General features: G+C 38.5%; 1 protein-coding gene across 6 annotated transcripts in view; it reads right to left on the reverse strand.

Annotated features, from left to right (window-relative positions):
* Positions 1-16032, reverse strand: part of Nbn (nibrin) — a 39564-nt gene extending 23532 nt beyond the window's left edge. Inside the window, exons 1-7 of one of the 6 annotated variants that reach the window (XM_005381759.2) lie at positions 15650-16032; positions 14007-14140; positions 12351-12496; positions 11647-11806; positions 9306-9409; positions 5368-5485; positions 4705-4895 (exon numbers count right to left, since the gene is read on the reverse strand). In XM_005381759.2, coding sequence (XP_005381816.1) covers positions 4705-4895; positions 5368-5485; positions 9306-9409; positions 11647-11806; positions 12351-12496; positions 14007-14140; positions 15650-15686 — 890 coding nt within the window. In that variant the 5' untranslated portion in view covers positions 15687-16032. The other 5 variants (XM_005381758.2, XM_005381761.2, XM_005381760.2 and 2 more) reach the window with 5 other exon arrangements.
* Between the last annotated feature and the right edge of the window lie 11916 nt (positions 16033-27948).

A 27948-nucleotide genomic window follows, 5' to 3' on the forward strand; every position in this document is an offset into this window, starting at 1 on the left:
GCAGTTCAGACTAGTATTTTATTAACCTACTGGTTTTTTTGAAACTCTTATTTGATGTAAATTAGTTATAAAGATAAAATTTTTAATATAATACAATGAGTAATAATGCTACACAGAAACTGTATCACCAAATGGGGACACGTGGGCAGCATTTCTTTAAAAGTCAATAATGAGATAATGATGGCTACTATTGCATCTTATTTCAACATTGTTCTGGAGGTCTCAGGTGGCACAGAATAAAAAGGAAAGAGGTATCAGAGGCATAAAGATTAAAAAGGAAGATAAAACATTTATTTATTTATTTCGTCAGTCAGTCAGTCAGTCAGTCTTTCTGAGACAGGGTCTTGCTATGCACTTCAGGCTGTACTTGAACTCACTTTGTAGTCCCAGGCTGGCCTCAAACTCGCAGAGATCCTCCTGCCTGTCTCCAGAGTGATGCGATTACAGGTATGCACTACCATACCTGGCTTTATATATTTTTCAAGAAACTATAGATAATTAGAAATAAAAGCTGGGTGTAGTGGCACACGCCTGTAATCCCAACATTCAGGAGGCTGAGGTAGGAGGACCTTGCAAGTTTGAGACCAGCCTGGGGGTCTGGGGATTTAGCTCAGTGGCACAGCATCTGCCTGGTAAGTGCAAGGTCATGGCACAGCACCTGCCTGGCAAGTGCAAGGTCATGAGTTCAATTCCTGGTACCAGAAAAAAAATCAAAAACCAAAAACCAAAAACCAAAAAAAAAAAAAAAAAGACCAGCTTGGGCTACAAGGCGAGCTCAAGGTCAGTCTGAACTGCATAGTAAGACCCTCTCTCAAAAAGATAAAAAAAAAAAGGAAATAAAAAGTCTAGCAAGATGGATGACCCTAAGAAGAATAAATATCAGATGAATTTGTGTATGTTACAAACACCTAGAAAATGCAGACACAATGCCATTCACCTATAACAGTACCAGAGAATATGTACTACCCTGTAATAAACTAATGAAAGATTAAAGATCTCTGTACACAAAGTATAAAACTATGTAAGAGATTTTAAAAACCTAAATAAATGGAGAGAGATGCCATGTACATGAATAGAAATGATTAAAATTATATAAACTATTCATTTTCCTCAAATAAATTTAGAGACAAAGGAATTCCTAATCCAACAAGGCTTTGTAAAAGATAACATTAAATGTGTAGGAAAAAATAAAGAACCAAGAATAGTCAAGAGTCTTCTGAAGGGCAGAAAAAGACCTGTCTTTACAACCATGAGAACTTACTCAAATTTACAATAATTAAAAGAGTGTAGTACAAAAAAAAAAAAAAAAAAAGAGTATAGTAACTATTTTAGTACATAGAAGCATAGATTGATGAAAGGAACAAAGCCAAAAAACAAAGCCATGCATGTATGAACCTTGGTATAAAACAGAATCTGATACATTCTAAACAAATTTCAACTCAAAATGTCAAAATACTAGTAATAATTAGCAAGAAATATAGGTATCTTTTTAAAATCTGTGCATAGGAAGTATTAAAATATAAAAATCAGTGACTGTAAAAGAAAAGGGTAATTTTCACTATGTTAAAATTTAGATTTTTTGGCAGTACAGTACTGAGAATCAAATTCAGTGTATTTACCACTGAACTATATACTCAGCCCTTTTTATATATTTTTAAAAATTTTGAGATTGGGTCTTGCTAAGATGCCCAGGCTGGCCCTGTGCTTGCAATCTTTTTGCTTTAGTCACTGTAAATTCTGGGATTATAGGAATGGGCTGTCATGCTTAACTAGTGTTTTTACTTTTCAACGCATTGAACAGGTTAATTTATAAAGTGTTAATAGATTTTGCAATGCACATAAATAAGAAAAGGATTAACATAAAGAACAAACAGGTAACATCTACAAGTCAAAAATAATACACAAATATGCAATTAAAATAGCAACTTCATTCTTGGGCATTTATTCCAGTGAAATAAAAACTTATGTAAAATAATGTTCATAGCAGCTAGTGACCACAAGATTCAAGATGACAGTTATTCCTTGAAGTGGGACACAGGTCTAGCGGAACCATATACAGTAATTAGTGGCAGATTGTTTTATTTTTTGGGCAAGGCCTAGTGAACAGGTGAGATGATAAAAAAACAACTAGTAACAGGAAAAAGCTCACAAATTTGATCTAAGACCCTAGGATAACATAGTACATTTGTTGTAGTAGCAAGATCGTGTATTTGTTACACAAGATTTTTTTAAACACTAGTTAATATATCTTCATTAGTAACATATAAAACAAATGATTAAAATTTTACATTTCCTTCAAGAAATGTGTGAAAGAAAAAAAAGGAATTCCATAATCAGAAGTCCAGGGCTAGGAAAAAATCCATCCTTTACAGGAAACTGCCCATGAGCTTTTCAGATATATAAAACTCTAGGTCCCAACTACTTTTGGCTAGGTGAATAGAAATTTATTATCAGAGGGTCAAGCCAATACTTTTTTGGCTTAAAAAAATGCTAAGACCACTGAATACCAATAGGGTCTAGGGAAAAACCCTTGACGTAGTTCTTCTACAGTCACTCTACTACAAGCACTATTCTACGTCATCCGACATTCTTTTCCTTTGCTTTTCCACAGCAGCCCAAATAAGGGTAACAGAAATTTTTGTATGTCTTTTTTTTCTAGTGGTACTGTTACAGGCAGCTGAGTTAGACAGAAATATTACAGGCAGTCAGGCAGGGCCAGGCCCTCGAAGGACCCAACATAAAAGATACATATTTGCTGTGGGCCAGACCTCGAGACAAAGGACTAAACAAGTACACTCACATACCCCACTAGGGATGGACATCAGGGATTGATATTCTAAATAGGTAGCGATCACCTTGACCCATCCCCTTACAGGAAAAGCCCCTGTTCTGTATTCATGCCCGCTTGCTAAGTGACTCGCTTCCCCATCTGATCCCAATTTAATCAATTTTACCTGAACAATTCTTATTGGCTGACCATACTTTTGTCCATTTTTCCCCTACCTTGGACGCACCTCACCTCTTGGTTTTGCTCTATAAAAGTCCCTAGAAAAGACAGAGTCTTGGGTAACCCACCCGGACCCCCCTTCTGTCCCTCTCTTGGACAGAAGCTTTCTTTTCTTTCCCTCAATAAGTATATTCTGCTCTTAACCTCTGTTACTCCTAAAATTCATTCTTCAATTTTAGAGAACATGAACTTGTCCCACATATCATTCAGTTTGGGAGTTTTTATTTTCCTGTATCAGTACTGGGAACTGAATCCAGGGCCTGTACACTGAGCTACATCTTATTTTTAAAATTTTTACTTTTGATATATGGTCCTGCTAAGTCACTAAGTTGCCCAGGTTAGCCTCAAAGTTCAATCCTTCTGCCTGAGCCTCCCAGAGTGCTAGTATTACAGATCTGTACAGTTCTGGACTCACAACCAGAAACGAACCAAATGGTACCGTCCAACAAACACCAAGACGAATGGACGGCCAATTGGAATTTAGGAGGAGCCTTTATTCCTAGCCAGGGACTGACTGAGAACCTCCACGCAGGGAAGAAGCAGACCAGTCCCGATCCAGGGACGAGAGCAGTTTTTAAACCTTAAAACCACATTCTGTTTGGCAAACACATGTCACATCTGTAACAATGAGGGGACTCTCTTTTTTTTTTTTTTTTTTTAAATGGCAGGAACAGTACATTCCGAGAATCCAGGAGGGATAGAGCATTCATAATACATTTTGGGAGTCCAGGAAGGGCAGGGCGTTTACAACCATACATTCCAGAAATGGTAAACATGAAGATCTAACCCTACAGCAGGGGTGGGAACTGGGAAATAAACTAGAACCTTTGATGTCGGTGGTAGGGCTTTTACATGTACCACCATGCCTGGCAATATGTGTATTTTTTTAATGGGTAATAATCAACATTTTAGTTCCAGGCAATTTCTAAGGAGTTTAGTTTGAGTCTTGACCTCAGCCTAAACATTTTTTTTTATGCTGGGAATTGAACTCAGGACCTTGTGCTTGTCAGGCAGGCACTTATGTCATTGAGCTATATCCCTAGTCCCCAACATTTTTTGTAGAAAACCTTTTGTCTTAGTTACTTTTCTCTTGTTGCTGACACAAAATACCTGACACCCCAAATTAAGGAAAGAGAGGTTTATTTAGCTCATAGTCTGTGGAGGTTTCAGTCCACACTTGGCTGGCTGCAAGGCAGAGTGAGCACATGGCAACAGTTCATAGAGGTGGAAAGAGCAAAAGGGAGGAATGGCAGTAAGCAGTCTCTTTCGCTCCCTTACATATGCAAAGTATCTGCCCCAGGGCAGGTGCAGCACTCACACCTATAATCCCAGCATTGGATCATGGATCAATCATAAACTGTAAAAGCCCACCCCATGACTTCATGAGGCTTTGAGGAGACATTCAGACACAAACGGTAACACCTTTGTATTACTTTTTAATTCAGCGTGGTGAATTGCTCAAATTCTACTCATCAACAAAAAAAGCATAAAATATTTAAGTAAAATATGTATAAAGACACTCCATTTTCTGGCATACAAGTCACAATTAGTTCTCAAGTAAACTATGTGATACAACCTTTATAATAATAATTCTTGTATATACATTTATATTGATAAGCAGAGTATAACAAAATTCAATTACATATAAAATCTCTTAATTGGATTTTTTTAACTAGTGAAGAACAATTCATTAGTACCTTTGGAGTATATCCATAATTGACTGAATCCATTTTTTCTGGGAGTCAGGAATTAAGATCTGTGTATTTGTTGTTCCTATATCAACAACACAAGTTCCAGGAGCTGAAAAAAAACTATCTTCTTCATTTTCTTCTGTTATCAACCTAGTGTGTCCACCTCCAAAAACAACTGCTGAACTTAATTTTTTATGCTGAAAATGGAAAAAAATATTTTTAAAAACATAATGTAATAGTCACAATTAATTTTTTGAGTCCCTTCTTATGCAAGAAAAAAGGAACCAAAATAGAGGAATTCGTGCTATTTCCTGTCTGGGTCATATGAGCTTCCATGCTGAGGAGAAAATCCCTAGGTCAACACACGTGACTACGGCCTTGCAAACACATCGGGCCACTACTGCCCTTCCTTACCATCCAGCCTCTCCAAGTGTGGGACTACATGCACGATTTTTTTCCTACAAAAGAAACTCTTGGAATTCTTATTTAGGCAGACAGAAGGTATTTACTAACTGAACAAGTTAGGACTTGTTCTGGTGTTGGTGCAGTTTTCCCCTACTTCAAATATCTACAAGAAATCCCAAAGAAAAAGCATTAACAGCTATCAATGAATATTAATACATTTGACCTTGTAATGTTTCTTTGGGAAAATTTAGCTTATAGTATTACCTGTTTGGCATTTAAAAATACAAATGTTTTTCCTTTGAAGATTTGTTTTCTTTCCTGTCGTCCTGACAGATCAATATTTTTACTTCCAATAGCTGGTTCATCAACAGGTGGGTAGAAACTGCAAAAATAATTGAAGAATACTATAATTATATACTACTCTGTATTTATCATTATTTTGTATGTATTTACTATTATATACAACTCTGTATATATTTACTATTAAATTTGTAAATGGAGCAACTATATCATAATACAAAAGATTAACTTATATAACACCATTTTTAAGATTTTTGGTTTTTTTGAGACAGGGTCTTGCTATGTACTTTGGGCTGGCCTTGAATTTACTACGTAGGCCAGGTTGTCCTCAAACTCACACTGATCCTCCTGCCTCAGCCTCCTGAGTGCTGGGACTACACGTGTGTGCACTCATGATGGGCTTAAATTTTTTGTGTGTTATCCAGGGCAAAAATGATAAGAAGCACCTAAATGTATTTTCCAGAAATATGGAGACAGAAGCCATATATGATAGCAGAACTGATTTTCCATTTTCTCAAAATAAATAATCCAAGGTAGACAATATGAATACATATTAAACACATATGAATCAGAAGTTATATAAATTACAAAAGACTGAAAGATTGTGGTAAGTTTTTCCCAACCCAGTCCCATGAAGAAGATACAAAAGATGCATATAGTGGTTCACGTTACCAGATGTTATGGTTTGTGTCTGGATGCCCCCCACAAAGCCTCATGCAGTCATAGAGCAGGCTTCTAGAGTTTATGATTGATGCATGGTGCAATGCTGGGATTATGGGTGTGAGTGCTACACTTGCCCTGGGGTGGGAAGCCTGTATACAATACAAGGGAGGGAAAGAGGCTTGCTCTCTGCCGCTCCCTTTTCGCTGTTGTTGCTTTTACTGTTTTCTGCCGCCATGAACTGTTATCCTCTGCCATGTGTCACTCTGCTGTGGAGCCAGCTGAGTATGGACTGAAACCTCCACAAACTGTGAGCTAAATAAACCTTTCCTTCCTTAATTTTGGGCAAGGTATTTTGTCTCAGCAATGAAAGAAAAGTAAGCAAGACACCAGAAAAAGGAACACTGAACTTTGGAACCAGTGATTTTCATAATGATCTATAAGCCAGCCTATTCTCTGCTTCAGGAGGGAAATATTACTTTATCTCTCAAGATTTCAGAGTGCAAAAATTAACTTGAAGGATCTAGAGTATCTGTTTAAAATAAACTGAGAGCACCTCAAAAGTCGACTTGCTTCTCCTAAGGGGAAATTTTCTTACATTCAGATATATACATCTTTAATAAACTTCCCTTCCCACACTGCAGTTTACAAAATTAAATACTCCTTTTAAATGGAGTCAGAATAGCGCTATCTACAGTGGTACTTTGAGGATGGTTTACAACAATGAGGTATCACAAATCATGTCAGGTATGTGAAGCTGTAACTCTGCCTTACCCTGTTTCTTGATGGCACTACAAAGATAAAAAGATAGTTGTACTGAATCAGCCTGTACTTTTTTGCTAGGTAAAGATGTTATAGTATACATCCTAATTTAAACTCAGGACTAGTGATGATGCTTTTTCAGAATAAAGAGGTATTTGTGCAATTAAAGGAGTCACTGCAGCTTACCTCCTTTCTGTAACTCACTACAGTTAATATTTATTTATTTTTTTTATTTATTTATTTTTTTTTTGGTTTTTCTCCGGTACCAGGAACCGAACTCACGACCTTGCGCTTGCCAGGCAGGCGCTTTTTGCCGCTGAGCTAAATCCCCAGCCCTACAGTTAATATTTAAAATAATTATTTTTCTATTAATAATTGAGCACTCAGTCAAGTAAGTTTTCAATAGTATACCAAAATGGATCCAGACAGGTATAGGAATCTATTAAGGCAAGTGAGTACATATTTTAAAGTAACACTGAAAACTTGATTCTCAATTGCCAATATCAGCCAATGTAACAGCCTTTCTTGGTCAACAGTGAAGTAAAACTTACTCAATAATTTTATAGTAGAGATGTTTTAATGTAGCAATGTACATTAATATTGTTAGAAACTGGACCAAAAGAAAATGCTGAACTTATGTAAAAACACAGCTGCAGATTAAACAGACCTAACAATCTGAAAAAAAAGGTGGATTTAGTGACAAATTAAAAAATTTCCAAGATCATAGAAGACATCATCAGTAGTAAAACCTATCAGATCCTCTGCCTTCTAGTAATCTAGAATTAACAATGGCTTACATTCTGCAGCCAGGATTATTATTCACACCAATTATGGACTCCCCCAGAGAGATTCATCAGTGAGCTTCTGGGCAAAATGTCACCATGTTGAAATACTATAAGTTTATAGTATGCAAATAAAGTTTCTTGAGGAGGGATCCGTGTTTCATTACTATCACAGCTTATAAGACTCAAGAAAGGTTATGAATAATCTATTACAAAACTGAAGAATCTTTTTTTTAAAATTTTCCCTTCTTTTCTTCTTTGCCCCATCCCAGTTTTCTTTTCTTTTGAGCAGTTTCTTTCCCTTTCACAATACCTATTGTACCTTTTGGATTTATTTACTCTTTCAGGTTCTTACACTAGAGAGGCAATATAATGTTTAAACATGTGAGTCTGGTTTATTTCACTTATGAGTATGTTCTCTAGTTGCATCTCTTTACCTATAAAAGCCTCAAGTTTATCTTTCCTTATAGCTGAGTAGTACTCCATTGTATAAAAATACATCTTTTTCATCCATTCCTCGGCTGATGGGCATTTGGGTTGTTATGTATATAAAAGATAGCTAAGATAACTGTACTACTAATTGCTATTAGTTCACTGAAAGGAATGGTTTGTGCTTATATTGTTTGGTCAATTTTGCACGCCTGTATCTTGTAATCTGAACAACTACTCTAAAGATAACAATATGCAATATAACAACCACTGTTAATTTCCTATTATCTTGTTTTGAGATTCTGTATTGTTTTTGTTTTTTCCCTCTCTTTAAAATTAAACAACAAAAAAAGGACTCTTTTCCCAGAGTTCAAAAATATTAATCATCTGTTCACCAGGTTATAAAATATAAAAAACTTTCCTGATCAAACTTATCAAGAGAAAAATCTGATTTTTGGCTACCGTTGAAAGACGACATCTACTATTAATATAAGTGTATAGTCCCTGAAAAAACTGCATTGGAAAAAATGGCTCATTACTGCTAGTAATAGTTTAAAACTGGTCATAAAACTCTTTTTATTTTATAAAGCATGTTAATTTTTAAAACCTCTTCAAGTAATAAAAATTGTCCTGCAAAGATGAGTTTACAAATATACCATCTGTTATGATATACAGACTATACTCTACTGACATGTATTTTTAAGTAAGGAAGTTTGCCTGTTATTAAATTAACTGAAAATAACTACCACTTAAGCCTCCAGCATTTTCATTATGCAATCTGAAGAAAATGTCAACTTTTTTCTTTTTGTCTTTTTGAGACAGGGTCTCACTATACAGTTCAGGCTGGCCTTAAGCTCACTTTGTAGCTCAGGCTGGCCTGGAACTCACAATGATCCTCCTGACTCAGCCTCCCGAGTAATGTGATTACAGGCGTACACCACCATGCCCGGCTTAAATATTTTTCTCAACCATAATTACTATTATCTTAAACCATCACTAACATAATATATATAGCAAACAGACTTCCTAGTCTGATGGTTCATGAATTTACAAGTGTTGACAACAACAAAAATCTAGTACATGTGAATTTTCCCAAATATTGTTGCAATTAGCAACTTTTTTGTGGGAGCAGCACTGGAGATTAAACGCAGTACCTTTGCACTCAGTTATATTGTAGCCCTTCTTAAAATTTTCTTAAATTTTGAAAGTGTCTTACTAAGTAAGTAAAATCAGTGCCATACCTTATTATATTTGAAATATATAATATACCTTTCGATTTGTGGAGGCTGCTGCTTGGACTGAACTGCTTTAACAAATTCAGTGAAATATTCTGGCTTCACAATTGGACATCCACAAATAAGTGCACATATTGTCTAAAATAAAGAAAACAAAAGTGAATATATACTTGTACTTTAGCCTTAAAAAAACAGTTTTAAGTTATAAACTACAAGAAGGCTGTTCTATACTTTTTTCCTTTTCACAATTCTAAATTTAGAAAGAAGGCATAGCCAGTAAAATAGAAGACAGTATGTGGTCAGTGCTTAGTTATTTAGAAAATAAATATATTATCACTCAAGTTTAAGTCACAAATCACAATATTAATTTAAAAACTGCTTTTTGGGGAGGACGGAATAACCTAACAAAATATAAATGAACTTTAGAATGCATTACAATTATAAAAACATTTTAAAAGATTACAAATATATAGTAGAAATGAGGACATTTAATATCTGCTGCATGAGAAAACAATACAGTACTAAATATAAATAAAGAAAAATACGTGAAGAAGCTATGAGCCTCAAAATGCATCCACAAAATCTGCATCAATTAGAAAATATCACAGTGGGAAATGAAAATTAAAATAAAGATTTGTCATAACTCTAGGCAATAATTCGACTAAAGACTTCATATTCCTATTCATATGCTTTTAGTAAAAAAAGACACCGCCTAATAGGAGCAGATTTGGGGTATGTCTCTAGAACACAGTTTGAGATGCAAGCTTCTAACATAAAGAAATCTTTAGCTTCTACCAAGAAGCAATAATATGCAATTCAACAGTGGACGAAGTGCACACGTGACACTGGGAAAGCTACACAGTTGTTTTCTGTTTCAGTTTCTCAAGGTTCTCTTTTGGTTCTAACATTCAGTGATTTTTAAAGTCATAAACTAACATATTTTTAAAAAATTCACCAAAAAATAATGATAAAGTTTTCTTTTTTGGTATATAAAGGATCAGAAATACTGAAAATACTGAGAAGGACTGAAAAATTCTGCAGATCATGTTGGGTATCTCTGGTGGAGAGATCCACAGACATCCATCAGCATCCCAATCACTAGAATAATGGCCAGGTCTGTCACCGACTTGGTAAAAGCTCTCAGGATGATCTATTTGCCCTTGATCTTATTTCACACTGACCAAGCCAAGTGTATGATTGTCCTGTTTCTTAATTACTCTAATATCTTAAAAGGAAATTCCTGATGCCCACACTTAAAATACTGATTACTGGAAAGGTATATCCCTACTGTAAATTAATAATGGACATTTTGGCCAGGCATGGTGGTACACGCCTGTAATCCCTGCACTAGGGAGGCTGAGGCAGGAGGATCGTTGGGAATTGGAGACCAGCCTGGGATTTTGAGCTCAAGGTCAGCCTGAACTGCATAGCAACACCCTGTCTCAAAAAGACCAAAAAAAAAAAATGGACATTTTGATTTACAAATTTACTATCTCCAGATAGTAACTTATTAGCATAAATTAATATTATGGGGGCTAAACAGGCACTAAATATATAAATTCATTTTCATAAACTTGCAAAGATTAATCTCACCAAGGTATATATTTAGCTTAAGGTTCAATCTGAGCAGCAAGTCCTTCTATGACACCTCATTAGTAAGACACACATACTCTAATTAATTATATCAAATACTAAGATTTTTGAATCATTTAGATATAGATATTAACCCAGAAGAATCCCATACATCTATAATTATCCTGCATAAAAGGAGACAAATCACCTCCCAAAGTCATTCTTCAATTAGCTTTGAACATAAATTTGAGGAAGATGCAAAATCTGAAAATGTATCAAGACACTATCAGTGTTTTAATAAATAATAGCATCTTCTAAGGACACATATTTACACTTCTCTAGACTGTGAGGGTTCATTAAGGTAATATTAAACTATAAGAACTTAAATCTTTGTGATAAAAGACTTAAATCAAATAAAAACTAAATATGAAAGCGTATCATAAGATGGCAACAGAAATTGGAGAAGACAACCTGACAGAGACACAAGATGCTAACTTTGAAGACTGGGGGGCAGTTAATCTTTGGTCTCTTTACTTTCAGAAAAAATATGAACTATGTACTCTAATAAACTTCTTGGTAAAAGGATACTATAACTCCTTTTTAAAATGCTTAATTAAAACCTGAAAATACCTTTACATGCTTCTTCTTATCTTACATAAAGAGCTTATCTGAAAAGCCATTTGGGGCTAAAAAAAGGCAGAGGAAACAGTTTTGATAGTCTCAAAGTAAAAATTTTTAAAAGTCTGTCTATAGTAGATAAGATTAAGTTTACAGAATTTAATGGAAAAAGAAGTTCAACCTACCTTAATGGTAACTTTAACGGATGCCATAACAAGGTGAGTACATTCTTCAGTCCAGTTGTTTACTGTCAGTCCTCCAAGCTGTAGTACAGCTTGATTTAAAGCAGTTTTCCCAGAGACATCTAAACAAGACGAGCATACAACCAGAGGCTCACATTCTACTCTGTAAATGAAAGTAAGTTTCATAAAGTTATATTATCATAGACATGCAACTTTCACACGCACGATACACAGTTATTTTGATTTTTATGTATTATTAAACTTCTTAACCTATGAAATCATCACTTCCTAAGTCTTGAGTTCCAATGAACAGGGAAAAAAAAAGACCAAAGTTAATGTTACACTTTCACCTGTGAGTTTTTTTTTGTTTTTTTTTTTTTTCCTGGTATCGGGAATCGAACTCACGACATCGCGCTTGCCAGGCCGGCGCTGTGCCGCTGAGCTAAATCCCCAGCCCCACACTTTCACCTATGAGGAATCGAGCAACTGAGCGCCCATGAAGGCTCTCAGGGCCTCAAACTCTCATTCAATCTCATCGCTACCTGTAAGTGGTAAGTGCACCAACCCCTTGGGGCATAGTCCAGTACTGTGCCAAGCAGGAACGAGACGCAGCTGTTTTCAATTCATTATCCATATACTTTTCCTTTACAGTTTGGCTGGTGTCAAATAGAGCTACCCATTTTAATATTAATTTAAAAACTCCTCACCTGAATTTACTTTCAAACACTCCAAAGGTAACTCTATCTCCTGTCTTCAAAATTCGAGAAAGGCCATTCTGCATTTTTTCCTCATTAACAAAGGTACCATACTTAGAATTATCTTTTACTGTCAAAGTAGAAATTTCATCTGTTTGCTGCTGAAAAAAATCAACAAATAATGTAAAGATTTTTACCACTCAGTAATGTAATTTCCAAGGGAAAAGCTTTCAAAAAGATTAGTAACTTCCTGAATAAGGAAAAGTTAAGCTGACAGTAGTTACTGTTTTGGTTGCCTTCAGGGAATGATCAACTAGCAATTAAACTTTCTCTTAAAGAAATTTCTTAATCTCAGGATTCATCCTCTCAGAATATAAACTTTATTTTTATAAGTCAGTGGGGATTTTTTATGACCCCTCAATTTTATACATTTGGTAATTTTTTGATATGATAAGTCTATTTCTGGTATAATGTCAATTTTATTCCTAAAAAAAATACCTTTTCCTCTTTACATCATGAAAGTGACATTGTAAACACTGGTCCAGTAAAAATAAGTTTTGGTCAGAGTTTCATTTATAGTAACATTTACTTTTTGTGTAGGAATTTCAATGTTTTTCTTTGCCTAAAAAAATAGACACAAAACCTAAATATTTCTGAACAAATGCAACCTTTGCCTATTTGCAGTCTGTTCAAAATAACGGTTTTTCTTAGTACCACAATTTTTTTATACACACTATTACTAACACAACTTCAAAGAAATTTAAAGGAACAGTGTAGCATATACAGGAGTTATTCTTCCTAATGAAACATATCAATTCCTACTGTGGAAACATGTTTTTTATGGGAAATGGCTCAGTCCACTTGGTGTTACATCATCTCCATGAGCAGGAATCATGAAGGTCCATTCACTGCTCCATTCCCAGACTTGGTATAATGACTACTACACACTAATCATTCACACTGGTGCTGTGGCTTGGATCTGGTGTCTACCCTGAAGGACTGCAACACTCCTGGGAGATGGCAGAAGAGATGGAGACTAGTGGAAGGAAGTCAGGCATTGGGAATATGCTCTTAACGTGGATAATAGGACATCTGCCTCTTTTACTTTTTGCTGCCATGAATCAAGCAGCCTCCTCCACCAAGGGTTCCTGCCATGGAGTATGATGCTGCCACAGGCCCAAAGCAAACATGGCAAAGCAAGTACCCACTAAAACTGTAAGACAAAATAAACCTCCCCTCCTTTGGGTTATTACAGGTATTCCATCACAGTGAGGGAAAGGGACTAACATGAAGTGTGCAAGTAACTAAGCAGAAGTATGTAGTACTTGCTCTAAGTTTCTAAGTTATTAAAAGTATAATACTAAAACAGAAAATTCAAATATCAAAAAAACCAAATACCACATGTAACGCTGTCAATTATGTATCATTTTTTCGTTTTTTTAGGGGGTGCTGGGGATCAAATACAGGGTCTTATACACACTATGCATGTGTTCTACCACAAAGCCACACCTCCAGCCCCAAATATAAATATTTGATTTTGTTAACACTACAAGAAACCTAACGTTTCATGATAAAGGTTCTATGAACTCTCTCACATATGCTTAGAGATAATCATTTGTGATTTCAACTCACACACTGTGAACTAGAGAAATAAAATTAGAAACATACCAAGTTAGTTACAGAAACGTTAGCTGTTAACACGGCATGATTTCGACTGATGGACTGGTCATTGTCAATTAGAATGGCACAGTTTTTCCTTCCAACTACATACTCAATACCAGTCAAAAGTCTATACGGTTCTCCTAAGAGAAAGCAAAAATGTAAAATTTTTAAAATGCACACTGAATATACAGAAACATATATCTGTACATACATATGTGTACAAAATATATAAGTATGCCAGATATTTAAATATTTATTTCACTATGCTAATTAACTTCATATCAAACTTGTGTTTTCTAGTAAAGCCTCACTGAAGGATACAATCTAAATTCATGCAAAGTTATACCATATTTTTTTTTTTTTTGAGACAGGGTCTCACTATGCGGTTTAGCCTGGCCTTGAGCTCACTTTGTAGCCCAGGATGGCCTCGAACTCTCAACGATCCTCCTGCCTCAGCCTCCCGAGTTCTGGGATTACAGGAGTGTACCACCACGCCCGGCTTCTATACCATTTTTTCTAAAGAGAAAAAATACTGAATATAAATTGAATGTAGGGGCTGGGGATTTAGCTCAGCGGCAAAGCGCCTGCCTGGCAAGCGCAAGGTCGTGAGTTCGGTTCCCAGTACCGGAGAAAAACCAAAAAAAAAAAACAAAAAAACAAAAAAATAAAATAAAATAAATTGAATATATTACCAAATAAAATCACAACACTGTATGTGAAACCTGACTAAATGGATTCAGGGATCAGATCACGTCCGCACACAGGAAATACTTGACACTATCCCCGACTATAAGGCAAACGCTGAGGTGAAACCAGATAATCTGTTTCTGTAATGCCACTTTTTTGTCAATAAGTATCACCTGGCCAAGATGCTGGGCGGGAGCTCTGTGAACCGCTACCGGTTCAGGGTGATGCACGGCTCATGCAACCGGTCAACTCTAGTCGTCCAAAGTTTTTTTTCTTTTCTTTAACCACATTTACAGGAAATCCAAGAGCAAAACTCAGGCTATTACTTCAACTCACTCTTACTTGCTCAGCAACACGGGGATGCCTTTCTCCTTGCGTTCTGCCCTTTCTAAACTCATCTTTTTTTCCCCAATCATAACGTAAACTTCCCGAAGGGGTGACGGAGTGGCGAGGTAAACAACTGTCTCTCTACTAACAGTGACCACGCAGGAGGCAACCGGATTAACACGAAATAGCCACTTTCTACCGCTGCAAGTGCGGGAGTGCGGGAGATCAACGCTGTCTGGTGTACCCTGAGACTGTGGGGAAGGGCACGACGGAAACCGAAAGGGATCATTTCCGTGCCTGCGGAGTGCTCGTCACAGGAACGAGCAGCGCTGCGGCCGCCCAGGGTCCGACCCGCGACACCCGGCGTCTCCCTAGCAACTCAGGGCCGGGCGGAGGGCGCAGCGCGGCGGGCACGCTGAGCCAGGGCTGCTTCGCACCGTGCGGCCGCCGCCCCGGAAGCAAAACGGGGGCCGCCCGTTCCCGGCTCCCGCAGCCTGCGCCCGCACGCCCGCGGCGGAAATGAAGGCAGGCGGCGCCGGAAGTCGGCCAGAGCGGACCGGAAGCGCCGCTCAGGGGCTCTCCCGCAGCACGGGCTCCGGGAAAACAGGATCCCGGCTTCTCTTTCCCAGCCTTACCTCGGGCCGGGCCCGCGGCGGGGAGCAGCTTCCACATGGGGCCGACTTCTCAGGAGCCGGGCGGCCCTGCGGCCTCGTACCCGAAGCTGCCCGACGTGCGCGACCACGGTTACTGCGATTCGCGCGGGTTCGGACGTGCGCGCTCCCAGGAACCGCGCGAAACCCTGGGAAGTCCAGGGCCGCGGCCTGACTGCGTCGTGGGAGCGTGGCCGCCACCTGGTGTCCGCGAAGGGAGCAACGGGTGTGAAATGCTGTGCGTACCCATCTCCTTTTGAGGTGTGCAGGCAATGTGAGGTAGCTGTCTGCTTTTTTCTTACTGTGAATGAAAAGAATTTCAGAAAATTGTATCCCAATCACCTTAAGGAAAGTTTCCAATGAAATACATTAAAACATTGATCAGTTTTACAGTTCTGTGAATTTGCAGTGTCTTAAATTGCACTCCTTCCTCTGTATCAGTTCTGATAATGGTGATAGGGATGAAGGTAAAGATTTCTCCTCAGGGTCAGTTCACTGTATTAGGTCTTTATCATGTTTAAGTCAACTCCTAACTTTTTCCCCCCATCAGATTACACTGCATCTAACCATGAGAAGTATGGGCTGTCTACTGTGGCATTTCCATGTGGTCTTAAAACTCCCGCAGCCCCCAGATGAGGTCGCCGCCCACCTCTCCCACTGCCTGCACCCTGCCCAGCGAACACCTCGACGCACGCTGATCGTATCATTTCTCGTTGACAAAAGTAGTCTGCAACGGGGAAAAAAAAAAATCACTTTAAGAAACTGACTGACTTGGCTCTCTCCCGTACACCAAAAATCCCAAACACATGATTACTAAATTGAATCAAGTGGTAAGATAAAAGGAACAATTACAACTAAGTGATGTTTATTTCAGAAACAGAAGAGTGGGCTAACTGTAGGGAAAACTAATGTAATCCAACAGAATTTTCTTAAAAGTGAAAAGTCATATGGTCTTAATAGTTACAAAGAAAAAGCGTTCGATAAAATTAAACACCCATTTATGATCACATCTCTGAAAAATAGGAACATCGTCATCTAATAAAACACTTCTTTGAAAAAAAACCTACAGCTTGCCTTACATAAAGAAAATTATTGTTCCCCCATGAAATAAAAAATGAAACGAAAACATATCTAGTCTTACCATGTATTTTCATCATGCTGTTGGAGGGTCTAGCTAACCCAAAAGGGAGAAAAAGAAACAAAAGATACAGATTGGAAAGGAAGGAACAAGTCATTATTTACAAATGACACAGTTGTGAGCCGGGCCTGTAATCCTAGGATTCCGGAGACTGAGGTTGGAGGATCTTTGCCAGTTCGAGACCAGCCTAGGCTACAAAGTGAGTTCAAGACCAGTCTGAACTGCATAGCGAGACCCTCTCTCAAAAAGAGAAAAACAAAAACAAAACAAACAGAAAACAAATCACACAATTGTGTTCATTGAAAATCCAAGACTCTTGGCAAACTATTTGACCTGATTGACTTTGATAACATCACTAGATACAAATTTGAATTGTGTACCTTTATTCTAGAATAGAAAGTGACATATATAAAATAATTATAATAGTACCCAAATCATCAAATATTTAGCAGTAATCTTTCAAAAGATGTGATACAGGGCTGGGAATATAGTATAAGCAAGGCCCTGAGTTAAAAAAAATGTGATACAAAGCATTATTGCCAGAAAAATGTAAAAGTCCTAAATAAATTCAAGATAATGAGTCCAGGTTCATGGGCTATTATGATATCATTTCTTCCAAAATTGCTTTATATATTCAACATAAATTTAGTAATGTCCCAGAAGATTTTTGAGTGGAAATTGATAAACAGATTCTAAAAACCTACATGGAAGTGCAAACGGTGAGTATAGCCAAGACAATTTGATAGAACTAAGCTGGAGTACTAATATAAAAAACTATAATAAAGTTATAGTTATTAAGTCAGCGTTCATTGGCATGAGAATAGAAAATAGGCAAGTGGGTCAGAATAAACAGACTTATAGAGATCCACAGAGATAAGATAATTTAATTTTTCAAAGGTACCACGGAGCAAGATCTCTTTCCTCCTGATAAAGTGATCCTGAGGACAGTCGTTAACACTACATGGGCAATGCAGACTGATCCCCTACATTGCAGATATAAAATAAAATAAAAACCCCACAAACTCCACGTGGATCATAGCTCTAAATATGGAAATAAGAAAATATTTTAGAAATAGGGAAATCTTTCTTAAATAAGACCCCCCAAAATATTCCCTTGGTCCCCCAAACCTCTAAATTCATTGATGTGCTAGATCCTCAAAAATTCGTAGGAATTTTCTCCCACACTCTCAAGTTTCTTAACAAGGCCTCCAGCATGCTTGCCAATCCTTGCTAATCGCATCTGATTCGTGTAATTCTGTCCATATAGTAGATTATTGTGTCCAGCAAGTTTAGAATGACTAAAACTATGTAGATTGAGTTTCTATTATCCAAAGTTCTTGGGACCAGCAGTGTTTTGGATTTCAGATTGATTTCACATTTTGAAATATTTGCATATACATAATGAGATATCTGGGGCAGACCCAAGTTTAAACATAGAATGCATTTATAATTCATATATATATACATACATAGCCTGAAGGTAATTTATGCAATGTTTTACATTTCTAACACAAAGCAAAGTTTCATGGGATGAAGAACGTTGTGCCTTTATGTTAGCACTCAAAAAGATTAAGGTTTTGGAGCATTTCAGATTTTGAATTTTCAGATTAGGAGTGTATTGTGACAGAAGTTAGGAGAAGCAACATAGCCCTGGGACAGCACTGTAAATATTTTCTACCAATTGCATATGAATACTTTTAGAGTGTATTTCCTGATAAAATTGAGAAAAAAACATGTTTGTCCTACTGGTCGGTTTGAGCCAGTTACTTGAGCTCACACTTTTCTTCTCCTGTAAGATTTCACACCTGGAACAGCAGCTCTAATGGAGGTTATTTTTGGTTGCCTTGTAGTACTTGCTTTTTTCTCTAAAAGTTGTTAGGCTTTTGTAAATCAAGTATGGTGAATTAAATGAGATATGTAGAGAATCAAAAAAGGTACTAATGGCTACCATTCTCTTGTATTATTTTTATTCATTATCTTTGGTCTCACTATATAGTTCAGTCTGTCCTTGAACTCACTATGTAACCCAGGCTGACCTTGAACTCACAGTAATCCTCCTGCCTCAGCTTCCCAAGTGCTGGGATTATAGGCATGTGCTACCACACCTAGCTTTAGTCACTATTTTGACTGTGCAGTTTTATAGACTTGCTGTTGGCTATTTTGATGGCTCTTATTCCATAGGCTGAGGAACTGATGGGGTGTTGTTCTAACTACAAAGCATATCGATTTCTATTATACACTTGAGAACTAGGGAAATGACCATCAGAGGGGTCCATGTACTGAATGGACTCACTGTAAGCCACTCCTGGGTAAGGGTTTCTGTATATTTCATACCGCCTAGGGCTGAAATCATATTTTGGGGTGAGTCTTGCTCTGATTTGGATGAGTGTCCTCCAAGGTCTATGCATAAAGGCTTAGTCTGAAAATGATGGTAGTGAGAGGTGCTGTGGGCTTTCAACATGTGAAGTGTAATGGGAGGTTCGTACATCCTTGAGGCCTTCAAGAAAGACTGTGGGACCCCCATCTCTTGTTCTCCCCACCCCCTTTTCTTCTTTCTGGCTTGAGATGTAATTGCTCAACATGATGGAACACTCTTGTCATGATGTGCCATGTGTGTAGGGGCCTGAGGCAGACTTAAACCTTGCACAAAGTTGAAACTTGAGCCATCTTTCAACCTCTGAAACCATAAGCCAAAATAAACCTCTCTTTATTTCATAAAGAGCCTTTGTCAGTTATTTCATAATAGTGATGCTATCTTAGTCACTTTCTCCTAACTGGAACACAAAATCTGCCACAGTGTAAAGGAGGAGAGGTAGATTTTGGCTCACATTTTTAGTCCATAGTCAGCCAGCTCCAAGGCAAGAAGGCATGGTGGAAAGCCCTGGGCAGAGGAGAGCTGCTCACCACGTAGCAGTCAGGAAACAGACAGTGAAGGGAAGAGATATACCTTTCTGGGCGATGCCCCAGTGACCCACTTCTTGGGGCCAGGCCCTACCTCCTCATAGCACACTTAGCTATGGACTCATCCGTGATCTAATCCCACTGATGATGAGCACTGTGCCCCATGATCCAATCACCTCCCCAAAGCTCTGCCTATGAGTACAGGAAGTTTGGTGTTTGGGGGCATCTTCCTAGAAGCCATAACAGATACAAAGCTAACAAAGGCATCAGCAGTGACCACATGCAACAGTCCACAAGATGTTCTGGTAATTTATTCAGGACATAATTTTCCAAGCACATAGCCATAGGTATATTTGGAAAGGGGCCAGGTAAGGCTGTATATCATACATTCTTGCCATGGTGTTGCAGGATCCTTCCTTCCGGCAATCCTACCTCTCTTTAGTCAGTGTGTTCTGGATTGATAAACTAGTGCAAGTCAGGAAATCAGGTAAGAGACTCAGTTTTCATTTGAGACTGCTGCCCCCTTCCTTGTACTATTGTCTATCAATGGTAGCTTTCCATTCTCTCAGCATACCCTGCTGACTAGCTTCTGTCTTTTCCCTCAGGGCCATCTTTCTCCAGGTCAAGAGTTTTGGCTACCACTCTAGTCTTGCTAGCGTTATACTTTTCTGATAGTTGAGTGCCACTATCTAGTTTATTTCAGAATTCTGTTATCCTCTTTCCTGTCTATAAAGTCAATTCTGTAACAGCATCTATTATTAACAATGAGTCCTATGGAAGAGAGCTACCATTCAGATAATCAGTGATGTTTTTGCCCTTCTCACCAGAGCATTTAATAAATGGAGTGTCTGAATCAGAACTTCAATATCTGGTGGAGTGTCCAGCCTTACATGGCATTAGCCTCTCTAGCATTCCCTCTTTTCTTCTCCTTCTCCTTCTTCTTCTTCTCCTCTTTCTCCTCCTCCTCCTCCTTCTTCTTTTATCTTTGCATTCCCTCTTTTCCACACATTCTGAACAGTGTGTCCACCATCTGCCATGGCAGCTGTGGCACTTCTGCCTCTCGTAGTGTAGACCACCACTTTTTCTCAAAATTCTATGAAGCTACCATAGAAACATGATAGAAATGTGTCTCAAGGTCCTTGCCAGGATGTTAAATCATCTCGCTGTAGAGTGCTTTCAAATCAATAAGCCCTCTCTCATTGAAACATATTTTCCATTGACCTCTTGTGTAGCACCCTTGGCATACAGTCCTTTAGTATTCTGTTTCTTATGGTACTTGTTGTCTAGGTCCTGCATCTCCTCCAGGGTAAAGTCACTCCTTCTCCTCCTATTAGGCCCAGCCCTTTCCAGCCAAGTTATACTGTAACTTAGCCTTATTTGCTGTCAGATTGCCAGGAGGGAAGAGAGTGGCAGTGTGGTAAAGAAAACTTGAGAGCTCATCATTTCCATCTGTTGCTTGGCAACCACACAAATCTCACAAGCAGAGTCCAGAAAAATTGAAAGGAGGGGGCACATAGGTTTGAAAATCAGTAGCACACTGATCTGCTTATTGCCTCATGCTGCCTGCTTTATCTAGCTTGCTAGCACCTCCTCTTGCCTCTGTTCTTAATTAAGAACAGAGATCTATAGTGTCTTTAAAGAAACTTTCTTTTCATCATGTCTTAAAACATGCTTCTCATCCTAGACCACAGCTTTCTTTGATAGATTTTGGGACAGTTTGCTCCCCTGACTTTCCCACTGATACCTACCATCTCTATGGAACAAATAAGGCTACCAATTCCTCCTAAATTGTCACTTTCCATTTTAGTGTATTACCTTGCTCTGCCTGTGAAATCTCCCCTAGGTCAGGATTATCTTACATGACTACCTGTACCCTTTGCCTCGTTTTAGTATGCCTATTGCATATGTATGTCATGTCACCTGCCTGTAATCAAGGAGAATGTCATCACGCAGGTGAAAGTTTTTATTTTATCATAATTTCTGCGGTTTTCCTAAGATATAATGGAAAACATTATCTACCATTCTATACATTAAGCTTACATTTCTTTGCCTTACATTTCATTTCTCAGCTCCTGTAACTTTCACCTCTTTCCACACACACTACCTCCTGCCTGGCTGTACTGTAGATTTTCACATACCACCTTCTCTGGCATTGTTATCCTACTTTATAATGGGAGCTGCCTGGCTTTGTAGCGTCTTTATGTGCTCAGTCCCTTTAAACCTGCTGTTTAGCTTCATCCAGACCTTCAGCCGCTTGATTCCTACCCAGGATGTCACTCTCTTCTTATTCTGCCTCCTATCCAGGTTTATCTCAGATCTATAACTTCATTATTTTTACCTTTGGCTTAGCTCCCAGGACCGAGCTTCAGTTTTCACAACTACTTTACTCTCAGCTCATACTTAGTTCTACAGCTCACATGTCTCTGAGCTCTAATAAACCCCAAAACGTAAGTCAGTCCTGTAATGAACCTGTTTATGGAGGGTCTTGGAAAAAATCTGTGCATCTTTGAAAATATGGAGCTAAAGCAAACCCATAAACGTTAAAATTATTTGAACTACAGAGCACAATTCTTTAGTTCTTTTCCCTGGTTGTAAGAAAAGCTATTTTCCATAAACCCAAAGAGTTGTGTCATTACTGCCAGTCTCAAGTCTGGTAATCATTTTTGTGCCATCTAATAATATATAACCACACCTTATTAAGGAAGTTGATACAAGAAGTTCCTTATAATTTCTGACTATATTTTGTTTCTATCTCTATAGTGAGACAAACTTCTTTTCTTTTAAAATCTATACCCATATCTTACCCTTGCCTTCTTATATCTGGCTTTGGTATCACTTGATCTTTCAGTTTAGGAACAGTTCTTCAAACTGTGCCTAAACCTATTTCCTCTCATTTCTTCTAGGATCTTACTTTATCAGTTATCTCTTCTAACTTCAATTTCTTTCTGCAATCCTTTTACTGTAAAACCATTGAAAAGTTCATCCTGTGTGGTGTGAAGGCGCGTGCCTGTAATCCCAGCTACCCAGAAGGCCTGAGCGGGAGGATCAGATGTTCCATACCAGCCAGGGAAATTTAGTGAGGCCCTGTCTCACAGAAAAATTTTGAAAATGGCTGGGGAAATATTACAGTGATAGACTGCTTGCCTAGCATGTGTGCTTCAATCCCCAGCACCACTAAAACAAACAAGCAAGACTATTTTAATCTCTTCCAAAATTCCATTAACCCTCCCATTAGTTTCTGTCTTTTTTTATTTTATTTTAAATAGTAAAAAGAAGGATAACATAGTAATAGGGGGGCTTACCAAATTACAGACAAAGTGGTAGGAAATTATCAGTGTTTGTTGTTTTACATATTGTTATCTACAAGAGAGTTTCTGAGGAAAACAAATAGACAAATAATAATGAGTTACAGACAAAAGCGGTAGGTTATTATCAATGGTTGTTGTACTATACTTTGGTATCTTCAAAGTGGTTTCTAAAGAAAATAAATAGAGCTATACATGAGTGACCAATTGAATATTCATTGATTATCCTCAATGGTTGTTGTAGGAAACACATAGTAATCAACATACGTCCATTTGTGAAATAGCATAGTAACGATACAAACATTACAGAATTATGGACAGATTAGTAGGAAAATATCAGTGGCTGCTGTAATACATGTTGGTATCTTCAAAGTGGTTTCTCAGGAAGACAGAGATATGCAAGAAAGATCTAACAAGTAGTTACAGCCTAAGGGTTGTGAAAAATAGCCCATTACCTCCTCACTGGTGACTCCTTTCACTGAGGTGTGATGGCTGGAAGGAAGGCCAGCATTGAAAAAAGGACTAAGAGACTTGCACCTGTGTCTAGCAACAGGCTGTTTTCTTTTTCCTCTCTAGTCATGATTACCCAGGGCTCCTCCATGGAGATGACAGTTTGGCCAGAGAGAGAAGGCAGAGTATGCCTGGGGCCCCCTCATTCCTGTTAGACTAACTGGTAGGATGGGTCTGAGCTCTGGGGCCTCCAATTCAGAGGGCAGACCGATCTCCAGTGGTCACCTTTGTACTCAGGCCATGGCCCAGGGGGCTTCTTAGGGCAGTTCCTCTTACAGTGGCCTGACTTTTAGCAGTGGTAGCAGATGAATGCAGTCATCAAGTTCTTCTTGGGGCCCTGAGAATCAGACTTAGGGTCTGTTTCTCTTAGTGCTACAGCAAAAGCAGCTGCTTTTTCTTGGTCTCTGTTTTCTCTCCTTGGCCTCCTCCTTGTCATGGCTATAGAATACTGAGGAAGCAATTCTTACTAACATCTCAAGTGAGTCTTCTGGGGCAAAAACCATTTTTTGTAGCTTTTTCTCTCTAGCCTCCCAGTGCATTGGGACCCCACAACCACTTAGTGTCCTCTCCCCAACCATCAGCACAGGCAGCAGGAATCTCGGTGCAGACCTCTCTGGAGCTCCACGCACTCCTCCACTGCAGCCTGTACTGTCAGGGGAAGAATGGTTTCCAGGGGGTCTCCTCAGGTACCTCACAAGGTCCTCCTGGTTTCCAGCTTCCAAATGCCTCTCCTGACCCCAGTCAACTAGACCTCTGCGTCTTTGGGAGTAGCCTGTATTCTCGTGTTCTCTGAGTCCTTGTTCAGCAGCTACTCCTCCACTGACTCTGGACCTTTCTGGTTCTCAATGGCAGGGGCAAGAACAACCCGTTGTGTGGCATTTATTGCCAGGGGTTTTCCCATGTTGGGATGTTTCACACACATCCCCAGGTGCCCCTCTGTGGCCTGTGCATGGCGGGCCAATTTTGTCATTGCTTCTCTGTGCCATGATAGTTCTTGACTGCGTGGCAGTGGCTGGCTTGAGGGCTACTATGCGGCTTCCCGGGCGCCAGCTGCCCACCTCCTGGGTGCCTGCGCTGCTCGGGTCCAGCTCAAAGGCCAGCACTCCCTGCCACGCCCCTCCCATTAGTATCTAAGGTTAAATTGTATTAAGGTTTAGTAGAGCTTGAACTTAATTGTTTCAAGATGATGTAAACATAACTATCAAAAGTAGTTCAGTGTCTTCCTTTCTATAAGCAGGATTAAGTAATAGCTGCCTTGCAATATTTTTGTTAGGATTAAATTGGATACATTGTAAGTATAAAACAAACTTTAGCTTCCTTTTCTTTTCTTGATGGTTGGAATGATGTCTAGGTTGTCTTTGTGTCCCCATTGTCTAAATTATGTTTATATCTGCAGTATTCACCATAATCGTAGGAGACCAGTTAAGGAGAACTGAGGTTTCCTCTGTGAACATAAATGAGAAAAGCAGCATGTGGGAAAAGTCAGTACAGCTGAGCTCAAATTGTTTACCTGGACGTGTACTAATGCATAGTGAAAGACAGATAAATCTTGTGTTACTTTAATTGCTTGTACCTATGTTTGAGTGAATAAAAGCAGGACAAGCCAGATGCTCTAAGCTCTTCTGCCTACTAGAGATGAGAGCTCCCTGGCTGCCCACATGTTAAACTGACTCTTATCCCTTTGTCTTTCATCTTTGTTTGCCGCCTGGAATGGGGTGACAAACTAGCAGTACTAGGTCCCTACAAGTGGCACTTAGGTGGGGAAAAGACTGGAGTGGGTTGGTTCCTTAACAGTGGCACCTGGGTAGGAATTTGGGACCGGCGTAGCCCAGTTTGCTAAATATAGTGATGGACACGTGGCAGCCACATAACTATGTCTGAACTCAACAATGCACTGAGCCTCTTTTGCTACTTGTCCCCACTGTTGTTTATGTTGGAACTGAGAAGGCTGGTTGGGTGTGGAGCGAAAAGGAGCATTTGGAAAACAAGGATTGATTCAAAATGTATTTTATGATCCTGGAGATAAATCAATGGATAACAAGAAAGGTATTTTACTAGAATAAATCATTTAACTTCTGCATGTCTTACACATTTCACCTTCATATAGGAATATAACATTATGTGTAAGACTAATCTGCATATAATTAGAATGAATTGAAGCACCAGTGAATTACTTGAATCAAATCAGATGTTCGACATAACTCATTTTTTGAAAAATTGAAAGAATGTAAAACCTCAAATTGCAGAGAGGTAAGACTGAACTGTACAGAATGAGATCAAATAATAGCCCTATATAATGGGATCATGGGTAAACTTCCATTTTAGAAGTCATTCAAAAACTAATTAATGAATACAAAGTACCTTGAAAATCTGAAGCTTTGTGACTATCTAAAAGGTATAAATTGGATGAAGTATTCCAGCACCAGAGATACATAAAATATACCTAGCAGTTATTTTATCTTAACAGCATCATTTCACAATGATCTCTTTAGTATCACACCAGGTAGCCTGGAATAATTCTGCCAAATATAGCTTATTTGTAAAATCATATATTTTTAGAACTACAAGTGATTTTGAAATGATATATGCCATTTTCCCTAATTGTGAGGAAAATAAAGCTGCTAAAAGTTGATTTGCCTAATCGTAGAAAGCCACTTTGTAGTAGAGTTGTGGCAAGAACAAAATCAGGTTGTTTGCTTCTCAGTGCAGCCCCTGGATCTATTCAGCCCCAGACTTGACAGAGTCCTTGGACCACCTTTGCTGAGCAATTCTTGTGATGTACAGCCCAGGGACTGAGTGCTGGATCCAAAGCCAGAGAGAGGGATGCCGTCAACTTTAGCTTCCTTTTCTCACACTCAGACTTGTAACTTCCAGGATGTTCCTGGGCATTTTCTCAAATTTCCCATTTGAAGTAATCCTGACTCTTACTTTCAGGTGAGCATTACTGATATTCTTCAATAGTGAGAATTGAAGAAACCAGTGAAATTCCTGTCACTTTATTCCCTCTCCAAAACAAATCTAAGCAACCCTCTGGCCATTTCCGAAACAGATGATTCTTCATTACTTCAGTAGTGCAGGTTGTTGTAATTACACATCTTAGGATTAGGTGCCCAGAGATTTGGCCAACACTGTTACTGGGGCAATATAATTAAGGACAAAATCTCCTACCACTCCAGAAAGCATTTGAACAAAGACAAAAGGAAATAATTTTATTATTCAATAAGTGTTAAGCCAGAATTGCAGACAATCTTCTAAAAATATTGTAAATGTCAGAAAAAAAGTTCAGCCTTCTATATGCCAAAGAGATAAAATATATCCATCATTTATGATAAAAAGTAACTAATGTTCAAACCTAAGGACAACCTTATGAACCTTTCTTATATATATTTCACAGATAAGGACATTAGACAAAGCAAGTTTATAAGTGGGTAAACATTACACTTCTAGTGAAATGTATAGATCAGTTTGAACCCCAGAAGTGTAACTATAAGTCTACATCTAGCCATAAGGAACAAAGTACAGTACCCAAGAGCATGGAGCCTAAGCCAGGAAAACTGAGCTCAGACTCTTTGACTTTATAAACTGTACAATAATGCCTAACTGCTCTTTGCTTTAGATTCCCAAATGTTGACAATTGTAGTATAGATTTTATAAAAGCTTGTGGGGATTACTTAAATGTATACATAGTGTGCTGTGACTGTTAAGTTTTACTGTCAACTTGCTTGGCTTGGGTACTACCTAGAGGGTGAGTAAAGCACACTTTGACTGTGTCTGGGTAGGTCATGCAGGTGTGACCTTGGGTACTATATCTACCCCTTGACCTCTTCTTCCCTGGCCTTGCTTCCCTGTTGCCCTTCTTAGCTGTCATGAGCTAAGCAGCTCAGCCATGATACTGACTTTGAGCCCCTAGACCATGGATTGAACCCTCTGAAACCATTAACCAAAAAAACTTCTTGTTTAAGTTGTAGGTGTCAGGTAGTTTGCTCCAGCAATGGGAAAGCTGACCCACAGAGGTGCTAAACAGTTTGACACATAGAGTAATGTTGAGAAATAGCAGCTTTCATGAGCAACATATCAGGCACTGATGTTAGGTGCCCTAGCTCCTGCTTAACAGGAGTGATTCATTGCTTTAGGAACCAAGTGTTTATTTCATGCCCCAGTTTGCTCTTTAGTAGTTCCTGTCAGTGCTACAAGATTTCCTCTAAGTTATTTTTATGTCATCTTTAGAAAATGGCAACAGTATCAGTACTTATCCATTGGACAAATGTTAAGGATTTACTATTGTGCTACATATGGGATAAAAAAGATTGTAAATAAAAAGGTAGCCTCTTCTGCAAGTCTCCCAAAATTTAACTGCTAATAACCTGCTACCTACCAGAAGTCTTACCAATAACATAAAAAACATTTTGCACATGTATGTGTTATATATA

The sequence above is a fragment of the Chinchilla lanigera genome, unplaced genomic scaffold, assembly GCF_000276665.1.
Source record: "Chinchilla lanigera isolate Chin_1 unplaced genomic scaffold, ChiLan1.0 scaffold00016, whole genome shotgun sequence".
NCBI lineage: Eukaryota > Metazoa > Chordata > Mammalia > Rodentia > Chinchillidae > Chinchilla > Chinchilla lanigera.